General features: G+C 39.0%; 1 protein-coding gene across 1 annotated transcript in view; it reads left to right on the top strand.

Moving 5' to 3' along the window:
- The first annotated feature begins 1227 nt into the window (after positions 1-1227).
- LOC123973623 (potassium voltage-gated channel subfamily H member 7-like) overlaps positions 1228-15423 on the top strand; it is a 37799-nt gene continuing 23603 nt past the window's right edge. Inside the window, exons 1-3 of the mRNA XM_046053802.1 lie at positions 1228-1652; positions 1966-2196; positions 12458-12613. Of these exons, the coding sequence (XP_045909758.1) occupies positions 1577-1652; positions 1966-2196; positions 12458-12613 (463 nt within the window). The 5' untranslated portion in view covers positions 1228-1576. The remainder of the gene's footprint in view (positions 1653-1965; positions 2197-12457; positions 12614-15423) is intronic.

The raw sequence follows: 15423 nt of genomic DNA, 5'->3' as shown, positions 1-15423 counted from the left end.
GCCAACCATCTGGTAAAATATGGAATCTTCCCATAATTGAAAACTAAAAGCTGTGGGTATTGAACTGATCCTGGACACGCTTTGCTTCTTATTTTTGAGAATAAATTAAGTGCAAGGGAGAGCTAGAAATGTTACAGATTAGACCATTGAGACAGGGCTATTGGTATGAGATAAAGGAAAACTATCCTTTTCTGTTATATATATTTTTTTAGATGTAGCTATGTCTGTGTCTGTGTTCCACTACCCAAACAGAGAATGGGCTTCTCATTGATTATGACTCACAACCCATCATTTTGGACAAAATGCCTGCGTATGAAGTGACCTGTTGTTATGTTTATATGTAGCTTTGGCAATATTGTTATTATACATTCATGGCAATAAAGCTGATTTGAATTGAATTGAATTGAATTGTTAAAAAATGTTTTCATTAAAAAAAAATCATCGATTTAACTATGCAATAGCCTAAATATCAATAAGGCTAAATAACAACAAGGCTACAGTTTCAAAGAATACATTTATTAATGAGAGCACTCACATGGATGTAGCATTAGCAGAACGCTAAATATTTTTTGAATTTATTTTAAAATCAGCGGAGGGGAGTGCATATAACCGTGCAGCTCTCTGCCTCATTGACTGCCCCTTCGCTTCGACTTTTTGTAATGACATATGGCAATCAGAGAGCTGCCAAGAAAGCAAACAAGCGTGTATCTCTCATGTCGCGCTCTTCCTTTAATAATTAGCCTACCCATTAACCTCAATGTTTAGGCTAAACAATATTCATAGGCCTATATTTAGGCTAACTACACTTAGACGCAAAGCTAAATAGGCTGTAGAATAGAACCAAAGTACAAGTGACAGTAGCCTACTATAGCCCTATAGTATATTGTAAAAAATACAACAGTACATGTAAAACTTTGTACTATGTAAAACTAGTTGTGTAGATATAGCCTACTACTTTCAATAAATTCAGAGTAGCCTTCAGAGTGAAGCAGTGCGTTCATTTAGTGAAACCACTTGAGAAAGCACCATTGTAGGTGGCTATAGCACAGCCTACTGCACTTTATCACTCTTTACTGAAAGCTTACTGTCGTATAACGCTACATGTGTTTCATACAGTGCAGCATATTGGAAGGCATAAAATTCCAAATATTCCGATAATGCTCAGTGTCGGTGCACAAGGCTGGGGCTTATCGTTACCCGAGATGGAGAGAACTAAGCCCCCTGGGAGCAACGTCACTCCCCTTGGCTGTATCAGCCACTGTCCGCTGTATGCGCCCAGCACACCACGACAGAGGACGGCAGGATCGCACGCATCCTCAACGCGAAATGCTTTGCGAAGCGAATCTAACTCAAGCAATCCTCCCCGATTCCGAGCGTTTCGGCGAGGAGGCATTCACCTGCTCAGGCACACAAGCGGGCTGAAGAACTCCGCGGCGAAGTGGGAAGGTCATTTAAAGTGCTCGGCGCTTCGGCTATGGTCCGTGGTGAGGGAAACAGCACAAAGAGCCAACATCTGTAACTTCGGGATTTACTTGTAAAGGCGCTTTTACCGGAGCCCGTGGGATATTGTGTAAACATGCCTGTACGAAGAGGTCACGTTGCGCCACAAAACACATTCCTTGGACTGATTATTCGGAAATTCGAGGGTCAGAGTAAGTAGCCTATCTCCTTGATGTTCAATTGCTGCTACCAGATAAAATAATACTACAGAGTAAATATTTTGACAAATTAAGACAAAAAGGATGAGTGATTAATAATAAATAAGAAAAGTTTATCCTGTGATAAAACTGTTCCTTCCCATAAGAAGCATTTCAGGGTGGCTGTCTTCCTTTAGAAGACGACTGATGTGAGGTTTACTGAACAAAATCTTATTCTATACAGCCTCAGTGAAAATGCTTTTAAACACTCTGATTGAATTCAGATGTAGCAGGAAGAACACAGTTAATACTTTTTCTTTTAATGCAGACCGGAAATTTGTGATAGCCAATGCCAGGGTGGAGAACTGTGCAATCATATACTGCAACGATGGCTTCTGCGAGATGACAGGCTTCTCAAGATCGGACATCATGCAGAAGCCATGCACCTGTGACTTCCTCCACGGTGGCCTGACCGACAAAGAGGCCATCGGCCAGGTGGCCCAGGCTATGCTCGGGTCCGAGGAGCGCAAGGTGGAGATGACCTACTACCGTAAGGATGGTAAGTCTGTGACCTGGCGCAAAATTTCAGCTGTCACAGCATTTCCGTAAGCCGAGAGGGCTCTTTTGTGACATGGTGCTCCTGAGAAAAGCACATACTGCTGCACCTCACAATGTGCACCCCATGATGTGGCCTGTCAGTCTGTGTGTAACCTGCCAGAGTCAATTACAAGATGTGCTTCAGACATTAACCCCTGATAGAGGAAAACAGTAAGGGCAGTCAGCTCTAAAATAACTAAGTTGAATAACTGTAAGTTTGTGTGGGAAAGTCAAGATATACAGATAATTTTGATCCTCCTCTTACATAGCAGGGGTTATGAATAGAGATGTCAAATGAGAGTCCTTGTGAAGCCAAACACAAACATTAACTTAGCAAAAAATCTTGCTGCATATGATATGCTAATCTAAAAAATTGCACATTAGAAAATGGTTGTTGTGGTGGTGTGGTGTGAAAATGGTATAATAATAATGTTATTAGTGTTTGGCTGAATGCATTACAGGTGAGTTTAACAGTTGGTATGTCAAATACAACAGTCAAAAGCTGCATCTGAGGAGGTAAGGATACACATTAGAATGGACACGTATTTTGGGTTCCTACCTTGATTCACAGCATTCTGTACCTGGCTGACACAAAAAAGATGATGGTGTACACTTTTATTTAGTTTTGGATTTAACAAAGAAAGAGGACAAAACAGTAGGTGTCATGCCAGATAATGATAAAATGAGACACTGTTTTTGTGCTTTGATGGACAGAGTGTTGGATGATGGAGAGACAGAGATCACCTGCTGTCCTGTAAATGCATTATGTTTTAATACTTGACCAAAAAAAAGTAAGATACACTCGCTGTGCATTTGATTCATTTAGCCACTTTGTGGTTTGCAGCAAAGTTTTACAGCAGCTTTACTAGACAATGGCTCAATCCACCAATCCATTAAATTGCTGTACATGTGATAGGTTATGGCTTTACATAAAAATGATCTCCCTTTAATGCTAGCCTGGTGATTGTCTTTCATTTTTGGCCAACCCTTGTCCTGGTATGAATGGTGCACTGCAGAGACAGCAATCCTGAGTCAGAGAGAATTAATACGATGTTACCGCTCAGTGGCATAAATCTCCAGATTGACCGCCTCCTGCCATGCTTTCACATGAGCTTTTTATGGTCAGCATGACATAGCTGTACAGAGTCAATTTGAAAGTACTCCTCTTATAGAGCAGCACAACAAGAACAGTGCCAGTGTACTTACAGAGGCCAAGATTTGTGTGTGCGATATTGTCGCTTAAAGCTCATATTCTTTCCTCTGTGCTATCTTCCAAGGCATGTACAAACAGCGGTATATGAGGAGTCTAAGCAGGAAAAAAAGACATGTAATGTTTTATTTAATCATAAGGAGCCAGAGCTTTAATCTTTAATTGTGAGTTTGATTAGATTCTAGGCCATGGATACATGTTTAATCAGGCCCAGCTCTAGACAACACAGGGCCCTAAGCAAGATTTTTCTTACTTTCCTCTTTACTTTGCCTAGAACGGAGAACTATGAAATCAAGCTATAAACTATATTTAGAGTTAATTATATATGTAACTATATAACACTATTATTTGACAACATGACAACCCTTTGATATTGTACAACCATAATGTGGCAACAACATTCCTGCACTCTATAGTGGGCATAATCCTTGCATGACATTAATACACAAAACACATATTTGGTGTAAACAAGCCTTAATTCAATAGATGTTCATTAAGAATTATGCCCTCAGACCTTAAATCAGAGGTCTCAGCAACATCTTCAAGGCAAAGAGACTTTCTAAACGGTCAATGAAAAATGAGGGTGATACAACTCTTGACGACAGGCATGTTGGCAGAAAACCAATACAACCCAGCCAACAATTCAAAAAATTTCAGAAAAAATCAAACAAGTTCTTGCACTAATAATCTGAATGGTCGTGTAAGGCATTAATTGTATTTGCAGTATTATAGATGCTGCAAATACAACTGTAGATCAATGTAAGTAAAATGTCAAAATATATTTTTCAGTGTATTTGGATAGGTTGATGTTGGGGGGCTTGTGAGATATTTATTTAGCACACATGCATGGTCTGCTGCTTGTTGATGGCAGTGCCTGCAGACCTGTTGACAGAATGCAGCGTGAGAGCAGGTGAAATCTCTTCATTTGTGCATATTGTCAGGGACACTTCTGTAATACTGCTGCCTTTAAATGACCTGACCGTTTATCCTAGTGATTACTCTGCCGGTGAAATATAAAATATATATCTCTTTTGAGAGGTTCTGTCTCTCTCTCTGTCTCTCTCTTTTCTGCCATCCATGACAGATCTCTCCGTGCGTGAGCTGTTACACCGGCACTCTATGCGGACACATGCACGATCCTCTCTCTCTGTTCTCTCTCTGGAGATGCAGTCAGATAACCCAGTGCTCAACCTGCCACCAAAAGAGATTTTGATTGGCCTCACTCTTGAGTGGGGGGCTGTTCTGGGTCAGAGCCACTGATTGGCCTTATGTCTCCCAGAAACTGTCTTTATTAAAAATAAAGAATTAAAAATAGATTTGTGGGGCCCTATGCAATTGCATTTTCAGGGTATAGGGTGAGCCAGGCACGAGTTTAATCTACCATCAGCAGTAATCAGACTATTTGTTTTTTTTGTTTTGTTTTTTGCTAATCAAGAAGAAGCCAGCTGCTACACATGCTAAAAAAAATTCAGAAACATGCAAGACAATTAAAGGGTCTGTTTGTAAGAGCACGAACAGCTTGGTTTTTGACAAGTAGGATTTTAAAGCTACTTCTTCCCCCCCCCCATCGTACATGCATGTGATACGCTCCATTGAAATGCCATGTGCCTGCATGTTTAAGTCGTGACGGATGAAAGCTACAGAAACCTTTCAACGTAATCTTTTCTCTCGCTCTCTCTTCACAATCCTCCCTGGTATGCATCACGGTTTCAAGACACAACTCTTAATACCCCTCAGAAGAATTTACAGTGAGCATGTGTGCTCATGAATAAAGATGTCAGGGCTGACAGTGCAGTGACTGGGAAGGAGCAGCTTACAGAGTAAATGCATTAAACTGGCATGGAGGACACAATCCACACGTTCCCTGCTATAGGGAAATGAAAGATTCATGGCATCCTTGAGAGTGATGGCAATATTGATTCATGGCGCTCCACAAATTGAAGCTTATGGGTGGAAAGTGGATGTATTCGATGTCTCCTCCCCTAACTGTATTTCAAGTTATCAGTCCCCATGCAAATCAGCTAATCCTTCCTCCCTCCGTTTTCCACATACCTTCTGTATGTCACAAATCACACAGGCATGTTAAAAAGGAACATAAAATAAACCAGCATTAGCTCAGATATGTTTTCTAGCATTCCCTCTTTCTATTTCCCCATTTGTCCCGCAGATGATGCTGTCACTCAGGCATATTGGTTGAAATTATGAGGTGCAGACATGCCTGTTTTTAAAGGAATTGCAATATCACATTTTCCCCCCTCCCATCAATAAGTGCAGTGGGAAATCTTAAAAAAAGGATTGGAGGAAGCCTTTGGCTCTTTTCACTGAAAAGGCAAAAAGCTAAGCCGCTTATGCGTATGCTTGGAAATTAAAAGTAGTGGAACAATGTGGACTACGTGATCACTGCAAAGGCCTTTAGCACAAGCGCATTTTCATTAAAAAAAAGTTGTTCCCCTTTATGTGAAAAACCAACACAGATTGTAACAGAAGATACCACAAGTACAGTCTTCCTCTAACAATGATACATAATCAATGAGATAAATGCTTTCCCTTGAAGGCTTTGGAAAGCTATCCTATTCCACGGGGTGTAATAATACTTTGTACCTAAATGAGTTTTAACAAAAGGAAGCTGACACCGTGCAGAGAGAAGTTAAATGGATAATGGCTACATAACAGTGGCAGCTTAGCTAACCGTGCTGAAAGATCTGGGACATGTGGTATGCGTGGGTGCAGGGTTTCATAGGTGACTCCCCACCGAGGGGATTGAAGGGCTGTGTACCCCTGCTGAGGGTTTAGTAGCAGGGGAGCGAGGGGACATCGAGTGTCTACAGTGCATAAGGTGTGCTGCAGGACACTTGGATGACTGCTCCCCAGAAAGAGCACATCCATTTTTCATCACGCTCAGCCCCTCTTTGGCGTCTCACAGTAGGAGATGAAACACATACAGAGCTTTCCTCATCAGGTTTCATTTGTTAGAGCCAAATCAACTTGTCCAAGCAGATGTAACAAATTAAAAACTACACAATGGGGCTCTACATCTGAAAGTGTGGACAACATGCTATAGCAAAGGGAAGATGTGAATATCAGCTCTGTTACAAGAATATTTGCATATTTACTATTAGATAGTGGATGATTTGCTACCATAATGGCCACAATTGCGATATGAAAGAAGTTTATTGGCAGTGAGGAGGAGGAAACTTGAATGCTACACCTTAATAATACGCCCTGTGATGGACTGGCAACCTGTCCAGGGTGTACCCTGCCTTGCGCCCGATGTCAGCTGGGATTGGCTCCCCCCTCCACGACCCTGTACGCAGGATAAGCGGTTGACGATGGATGGATGGATGGACCTTAATAATACACTCCAAACGTTGCATTGGACAGGAATGTTCATCCACAGGCTATTTTTATCTCATGGGATGCTTGTACTGGAGGTGGTAATCTAATATTCCTCTCCATCTCATCTGTTTTGGTTGTTTTTGACATCTTTTTCTTGATCAGCTACTGTACACTAACTTAAATTTTTACCATCCATTGCATTCAATCAGCCAACATTTGTGCTAAATTAAACAGAATTAAACATCATGGAGCAAAGTATTATAAATTGATATGTATGAAATGTAGTTTGAGCAAGAGCTGCTAGTTATCACTGATGGCTCTGCAGACACTGATTGAAGATGAAATTAGGCCAGGCTGTGTAGCTTACAGCAGTCTCACTGAGGCGAGATATTGCCACAAGGCCCGAGGACTCTAAACAAAGGGTTAGCTTGCATGGCCTCTCCCTACATGTCCTAGTCCCGATTGGCTATGCCCCAGTAACGTTGCGTATTGGCTTAAACAGAATAGCCTTAAACAAAAAACATGTCAGATTTCATTATACAAGACTTACTAACAGGCAGAAAGTCTGGGCATGTACTGTTTAAAAGCTGCAGTTGTGGATAGTACAGTGGTAGAAAGATACAAAAACAAAAATCAGCGCTCAACAATAATACTCCTGTTTCTCCCTAAAGCAGATCAGCTTATGCAGATTAATATGAAGCCTCAATAAATCAAAATCAAACAGCGGGGTTCAAATAAGAAATAACTTCTTTTTTTTTTAATAAAAAAATTGCACAGCTACATAAATATAACTACTATTACTGTATATATTTATGTACCTTTAAGACATCTTACAGGGTCACCCCAACTCTGTTTGACCTGTGAGTCATCACTGTAAGAGTGTCCAAAGGATCACTTGATTAAGTAGCAATGTTTTAATAATTGATGATGGAAATAGAATCTTCAGTAATGAAATTTCCATCATGAAAAGGGAGCTAGTCGTAATATAATCATTCATTCAAGCAGGTGTAAATAACATTTCTTGGCTCGCAGGGAAACACTCTATATAAAGGTCAGGGAATTAATGGACACTCAGACGAACTTCTCTACTGTCAACAATGTTAACCATGTCCAGCAGCTATGGTCATGTTTAGACAGTATTACGTTGAGTTGAGTGTTGCAGAAGAAAGGGAAGGTTGCATAGCCTAAACCTGCATGGTCAGCAGCTTTTAGTAGCACCCATACTGTATGCTATAGCTATGAAACAAATAAAACCTAAAACCCGTTCACCAATGTGAAAATACATAATGTGTCATAAAGAAAAACAGAACACATACAGAAAGCCCACAAGTTATACAGAATGAAATAGAGGGACACTAAAACAGATGTACACACCTGGACAAGTGTTGGATTGTAAGTTGACAATGTAACTTTGTGACCACATGATTTTGACACTGCCGGAGATATTAGCTACATCTACATAGGATTTGCCTGTTACTAATTAGCCTGCCATCATTGTGAGGGGCAAGACATAATGAATCATACAAATGGAGATAATGTACACTTTTGGACAGTCTCTTTTTGACGGCATCTACACAGGGGGTTCAGATGCTGTTTGATGATTTAATACACACTTTGCTAGAAGCATACTGATGTCTACCCTTTAGAGAGCATGCAGCTGGACCATATCAGACCTTATATCATAAATGTCACATGGGATGATGAAACAGTAAGTGCATTCCCTGTTGATGGTTTATATCTCCAGTACATGTTACATGTATTTTCATAATCATACAGTGTAAACAGCTCGCATTACATTTGATTTTAAACAGGTTTCTTTGGCAGGAAAATAGTATTTTCCCAGGGCTTTTTGCTGTTCTGTGACTAGGTGCAACAAAGTGTAGTACATATCACAGCAACACATAAATAGGTCAAATTACAAATCCAATAATATTTCCCAGTGAATCAGAAAAAGTCCATAGCTTCTCAGAAAACTGTCTGACAGTTTTGTTCATCATGACACCTAAGCTGAGAAGTCATGTTTGCCAAGGCAATTTGTCAGACAACAGCGGGGGTAGCATCACAGACCTATTCAGTGGGAAATGTCCCTCTGAATTCAGTTTTTATTCACATAGTATTCGATGGCTTGAGTTTGGCTTGAAATGCAAAGGATGGTTTTGATTGTATTATCACATAATGTTATGTTATGACATTTGGTTTTGGCTCTTATTATAAACCTTGGCACACATTTTGATCTAAATGTTAAATAATCAAAAATCATTTAAAAGAATTACTTAATTTACATTCATTTATTATCATAGGATACTGTGGTTTCAATTAGTATTACTACTGGATAAATATAAAAGGGTTAAGCTGAATAAGGATAGTCAGAAACAGAAAATCTAATCTTAGGGACATCACATAATTTCCCCCACTAAAATATTTTCAGTATAGGCATCAAAAAGAAGATGAATAACACAGTTGTTCTCGATCAATGGCTGAGGCTGTCTTCCTTCCAGTCATGAGTCGCACTGCTGATCAGATGGTTTACTGATTTTAAGAAAAGGTCTCCCTGTTTGGTTCACAAAAGGTTCCTCTTGTTAACCAGGAGAAGAGCACTGTAGTCAAATACGTAGTTTACAAAATAATAAAGAATATATTGATATGAACATATTATCAGATCAAAGTTAGAACTGTGCAGTCTCTGCTGATTTAACGTAGCAGTTATAAAGAAGCTTTCCTTTTTGATCCATTTTGGTAGAGGTGACATTCAGCAGGAGACCAGATGAGAAGGGACCCCCATGGTTTAGCCTTTAAGCATGACCATTGTTTCTCCATCTGGTAAGGTAAACTCCAGTCCAAAAATATTTCTGCTGAATTTACCTCCATGGCTGTACACAGAGTATGGTTTTATATAATGGACACTAAATCTCTATTGTTATTAACTAGAATATAATAGCATTTCATGAACATTTGGTATTGCTTTGTCTGTAAACAGTCTTACAGTACCTCAGTGTCAGCTGAATTTGCAGTTACATGACCCTACTGATAGTAGCTATATGCTTACATTGTCTAAAGTATTCTGTTAAGAAAAATATGCTTAACAAAAATGAATATGTTTACATGTAAGCATGCAACCATGTAGCACAGAAACCCTAATGCTGTTAAACAAAAAAAATGTTTTTATTCATATGCTTACAACTGCATTAAGTGAACATAAGCAATTCATTTTTATAGGCACAGGTAATTACTCCATTCAGAAAACTGTAACAAAATAAAAAAATTAATTAAAAAAATGTTTAAAAGAAGACTAAGAGCAAAATTTAGATAAAGTGTGCTCGCATGCCTGAGTAAAGCGGACATCTGCATCTGTTACCCCACATAAAGAGGAGAAATGTTGAAATTCTTATTTTTCATTTCTACATTTAAACAACTCACCTCTGCCTTGTTCTGCACGGAAGCTAATGCAACACATGATATTTCAGACAAGGAAGTGGCATGTCTTGCCTTACCTAGACTAGGACAGAATAATGCTAAACATTTCATAACTTTTAATAACATGACATTTGAAAAGAATTCTATACAATTTACCATAAACTAAATATAAATTGCTTATCTTATTTTGAGTGCCTGCTGAGTAAAAAGGTGGAGGTATGTCACAATGTACTTGGACTTACCTTTCTCAATATATTAAATATTCACAACAACACCAAGCTGGAAAATATCATTAGCACATTTTGGTTGAAAACACGAAAGAATATGTGGTTAGAAATCTGACATTAGAAATATTGTAAATACGTCATGCAATTAATGACAAACTCAAACAAAAGTTCAGTTCTGGCTGGGGAACTTTGTTGTTCCCTCCCCTCATCCCTCATATCCTAATTTTCACAAAAATAAAGGATGCCCCAAAAATAACATCAATAAGTGCATATTTTGGGAGGGAAGAGTTTAAAGATTCATCCCTAAGACGTTTAATTCCTCCAAGATTTATCAGATAATTAAAAGTCGATACTGAGTAACTCTCTCACTCACTTAGTTGGTTCTTCACTCTGAAAAATGAGCATACTGCTAAGTCAAACAGATTTTTCCCCCTTTTATAGAAGAGACGATTTCAAATTAAGTGAAGGATTTCTGGGAAAGTGCTTTTTGTGAAAAAGGGATTTTCAGGGGAAGGACTCATAGTTCCCCAGCTCTCTAAGCACCTCTCTTCTACTTTACAACATAACGTAACCAGGCAACTATGACACCAGACAAGATAGGTGTGGCGTGCACACCCAATATTCTTATTAACCACATACAGCACATACATAGGCTGTACTTTTTATTCTCATGAATTCACACGATGCAGTTAAAACTTTGAATTATTCGTGTATTCTCAAAAACTGTAAATTTTTTGATATATTCCGTTAAAATATTAAAATCACATTATTATATTGTCAGTGGTGATGACGCAGCATTACGTCTGGGATTTTTGATACAGAAATCCTTCCAATAGAACTCTGGCATGTTGAGGCAGACCAAGCTTGTTATATTTAGTCAGACAGCAAGTCTACTGCTAATGAATGCTGCTGGCAGGGTGTCTGTGAGCCCTGCAGAGATTACAGTGAACACTGGTAATATGTGTCCTCTGTGAGTAAGACCAACACAACAAGCCAGACAGAAAGACAGACAGACCTACATACAGTACAGAGACAAAGAGACAGTTAGTATTAGACATTTTGATTTCACAAGAAATACTATCATTAATATATTCTCTAAAAAAATTCAAATCAACTTTTTTTTCAAATGTATGTAATGTGGTTTCTGATTATGTGCTGAAAATAGTCAGAGATAACGCTCAGGATAGCTTTCTCCTGTACCAGAGATGATCACTGTGATATTGTATGTCACCCTAGCTGTTGTAGCAATTGTGTTGTTGCTTAGGGTCCAGGGAGTAGAAAGTGTTATTAGTGGGCAGTTGTGCCCACAGGCATCAATAGCTTTCACTAACGCAGCTAATAACCACTGCAGTTGAGAAATTGGGATATTCTGGGCTCAAGACTAAGTTTAGAACACGGATGGTTTTATGCTCCACTGCCTCACACCATGCTCAGTTCTGTGATTATTACCACATTGCAATCCTCTAAATTGGCTGTAATCTGTCCTGCCTGTTTGATCTATTCTGTTAAACCCTGCTGTCTGCACTATACTGTGGCTCTTGCATCATATTTGTCCATCTTCTGCAAGCTTAGCCATTTTAATGCTGTGTATTGCTCATCAAAATTTATGTGGTACATCCATACAGACACAAATAGGCATGCAACACAAATGAACACACACACACACACACACACACACACACATTTCTTTGCGTAACCCCTGGGCTGACTTATTTTATCTCAACTATTGCAGTTGCTCTGACGTGCAGGCATTGACCTTTAAATCGGATCAAATTGTCTTTGTTTTCCCAACATTCATGTGAAACCAAAGGGAGGTGTAGTTTTTTGTTTGATTAACATTCTAAATAATGGCCTCTACAATAATTTGTCTTATTGTGATGTACTTGTTGTTAAATTTCTATTGAGCATAACTGTTTCTTTTTCTAGTTTTAGGTCGAATGAAGACGTCTTGGGACAGACTAGCCCTTTTAGAGATGACAGCAGAAGGATACTGTGTGATTCAGCTTTGTGGCATTGACACTTTGTTTCTCTTTCAGGGTCTGACTTTCAGTGTTACATTCACATAATTCCTGTGAAAAACGAGGAGGGCGTGGTGATGATGTTTATCTTAAATTTTGATTACATTGTGGATGAGGAAAGTGACAACTCCACAGAGAAGATAAGCCCAACATCCCCTACAAAGTCAGATCAAAGTGAGTATTTCATACACCATTCTCTCCTTACTTTGATAGAAAGCTACCTAAAGAAGCATTGGTATAGAGTGAAACGGGACAATTTTTCTGTGGGGTTTGTATTAGCTGAAATTTCATTTTTCAGATAGGTTACCGCACATCAGTATGTTCTAGGTAAACTCTTTTTCATGACCAAAGCTACAAAAAATCACCAGATAATCCCATACCAAAAAATTATGCATGGCATTGCATCTGTCAGGCATTTGTCACATTTTTCTCTTTTCATTTCAAATGAAACCTGTGTACATTTTGTGAGATGGCGCCATTCCCAAAATAACAATCCCTCACCCCTTTAACAAATGGCAGTTGCAAAAGTGGATGGCAGTAATTGAGACATTAAAATAACCCTCTACATCTGTTTAGACACAAATTAAGCATTAGAGATTTTGATGAAGTTCCCTGAAATGCTCAGTATAACTTCTAAACATGTTGCCAGTTTCTATTATTCCAAAAAGGTGTGCATTATTTAGTTTGCCAGTACAGTTTACAAGTACAAATGCATTAAAATGCAGTGTGTGCATGTAGGAAATGGCTGTTCTGCTTACATAACCTTATCTTGCTGAAAGTGTTTAATTCTTAATTGTACAGTATGTCTGTTTTGTGTGTTCCGAAACAGCAGCATATACTGCACCAGCTTTTTTTATTTGGATGTGTGTCAGTAGGTGTAAATATCAATGACACATTCTCTCTTATTGGAGGCACTTAGTATCTCTTCTCTGACCGGGGCTCAGCTATCCCCTTCACTCACCATGAATTCCTCTAAGGCACTGGCATTCAGATTGTGCAGTACTGTGTGTATGCGAGTATTTAAGTGTGTGCATGCCTAGATGCATATGTGTGTGTGCGTGCGCGAGCATGCATGCATTTGTGTATGTGCTTATGTGCCTGTGTCCGTTACTAACGTTGCTAATCAGAGTTGATTGATTGTGACAGTGCTTGAGCAAGGGGACCTGTGGATAGATGGGGCAGAAAAACATATGATGTGACTTTAGATTAGAAAGAGTCTTGACTACATGCACACATCACACTTAAAGTATGACCTTACTGTTACCTTTGTCTTTGAGCAGCCCTTAGATAACACAGGGGCATAAAAGTGCAATTTTATGCTATACTTGGTTTGACTTGGTGGCTTGGTCCTACCAAGGGACTGCAGATGGAAATTAGCTAGTACCTATATCAGGTGCAATAAATCTCTTCTCCTTATGTGAGATTAATTATTTTTGTACTTGGTCCTTGACAAATAAATGTAATAAACTAAAATAAACTAAATGTAAATGGGGCTTTAAAAACCAATGCAGATTTTGTAATGAAGCTGCATGCTGTTATATTATGTGCACATATAGTCTTTTACACCACAGATTCAATATACGAATTAATATTCAGTATTTCTTTAGATGTGTATCAGAAAACAGGTATTGTCCCATTGGCAGAGAAAGAACTTTGACATGTCACTCCTTTAGAAAAAGAAATAGTTTTTTTAAAAATCATTTTAACCTGAAATGACCAGTGAGAATATTTCCACACAGCTTAGCCATACATCTTAGAGTAGCAACCTGTGAAAGTGATTTTTGGACATTTGGGACCTAATTATGATCCAGTGTTGACAGCAGGCAATAAGCCTGCAGGTGTCACCTAGCACAATATTGAGCCTGGAAGAGAGTAATCCCTCTTTCCCTGAGCTGACATCTAAAATACACCGTTCCATTCAGCTACTTCAGCATGCCTTCAAGGGCCAAAACTAGAGACAATACTTAGCAGAAACATACACTGTTCAGTGTACAGTCACACGGAGACTTATTTTTACTGTTCAATAAACTACTGGATGCACATTGCTGCGGCATGTAGTGGTAATTATACTTTAACAGTCAGTGATTCCTGAATTGGTTAGTTATACATATCAGTAAGAACAAGCTTGATTCTTATATGGTAGAAATATTCAAGCTGTAAATATGGAAATTTGACATTTACTATTTTGTCAGGGGTTTTCTTGAAATGAACTTTCAAAGCAGTTGACCAGCTGAGCTACTTTATTTCAATATAATGGATCAGCAGGTCCACTTGTCAGTCTTTCCAGATGTTCAAGCTCCTCATCCTATCCCTAGGGATGAGTCCAGACACCCTGTGAAGAAAAGCCATGCTCATTCTTATTCTCTTGAACACTATGCAGAGCTTGTGAGCATAGCTGAGGGCTGGAACATAAATCAACTGGTAAATGTAGACGCTTCAATGCAACATGAAGTCCACATCGCTGTAAATGTTGCATCGATTGTCTTGTTAATCTTGCTTGCCATCTTACCCCCACTTATGAACAAGGCCCTTGAGATACTTCATCTACTTGACTTGAAGCAGTAACACACTCACAGCTCAAAGGGCCCAATCCATCTTTTTCCAGCAGAGTACAGTGAACTTGGAAATGGTGATTCTCATCCTTGCTCCCTTCACACTCAGCTGCAAACCATCCCACTACTAAGAATAAACATATTTTATAGGATAGGTCGACATGTCTCCCTCAGTATTTGGAGACACGAGTCATCCAGGTAGTAGGATATTTAGAAGTACTAAATCATAGGTAAATGGAGTTGCTGTTTTATTCATGAAGACATTTCATGACTGAACCAAGATATTTAATGACAAGTGGGGACTCCCAAAAAGGTAAACCTCTATGGATCATTCACACTTAAAAGTCACATGAGAGTCATTAAGGCCACATATGAGTTGTTAAGATCAAGATCACGTTATGTGTGAGTCATCCCATGAATTAAGGTGTGAAT

This window comes from Micropterus dolomieu, linkage group LG07 (assembly GCF_021292245.1).
Source record: "Micropterus dolomieu isolate WLL.071019.BEF.003 ecotype Adirondacks linkage group LG07, ASM2129224v1, whole genome shotgun sequence".
Classification (NCBI taxonomy): domain Eukaryota; kingdom Metazoa; phylum Chordata; class Actinopteri; order Centrarchiformes; family Centrarchidae; genus Micropterus; species Micropterus dolomieu.
The sequence above is the reverse complement of the archived record's forward strand: the minus strand, read 5'-3'. Positions and strand labels throughout refer to the sequence as shown.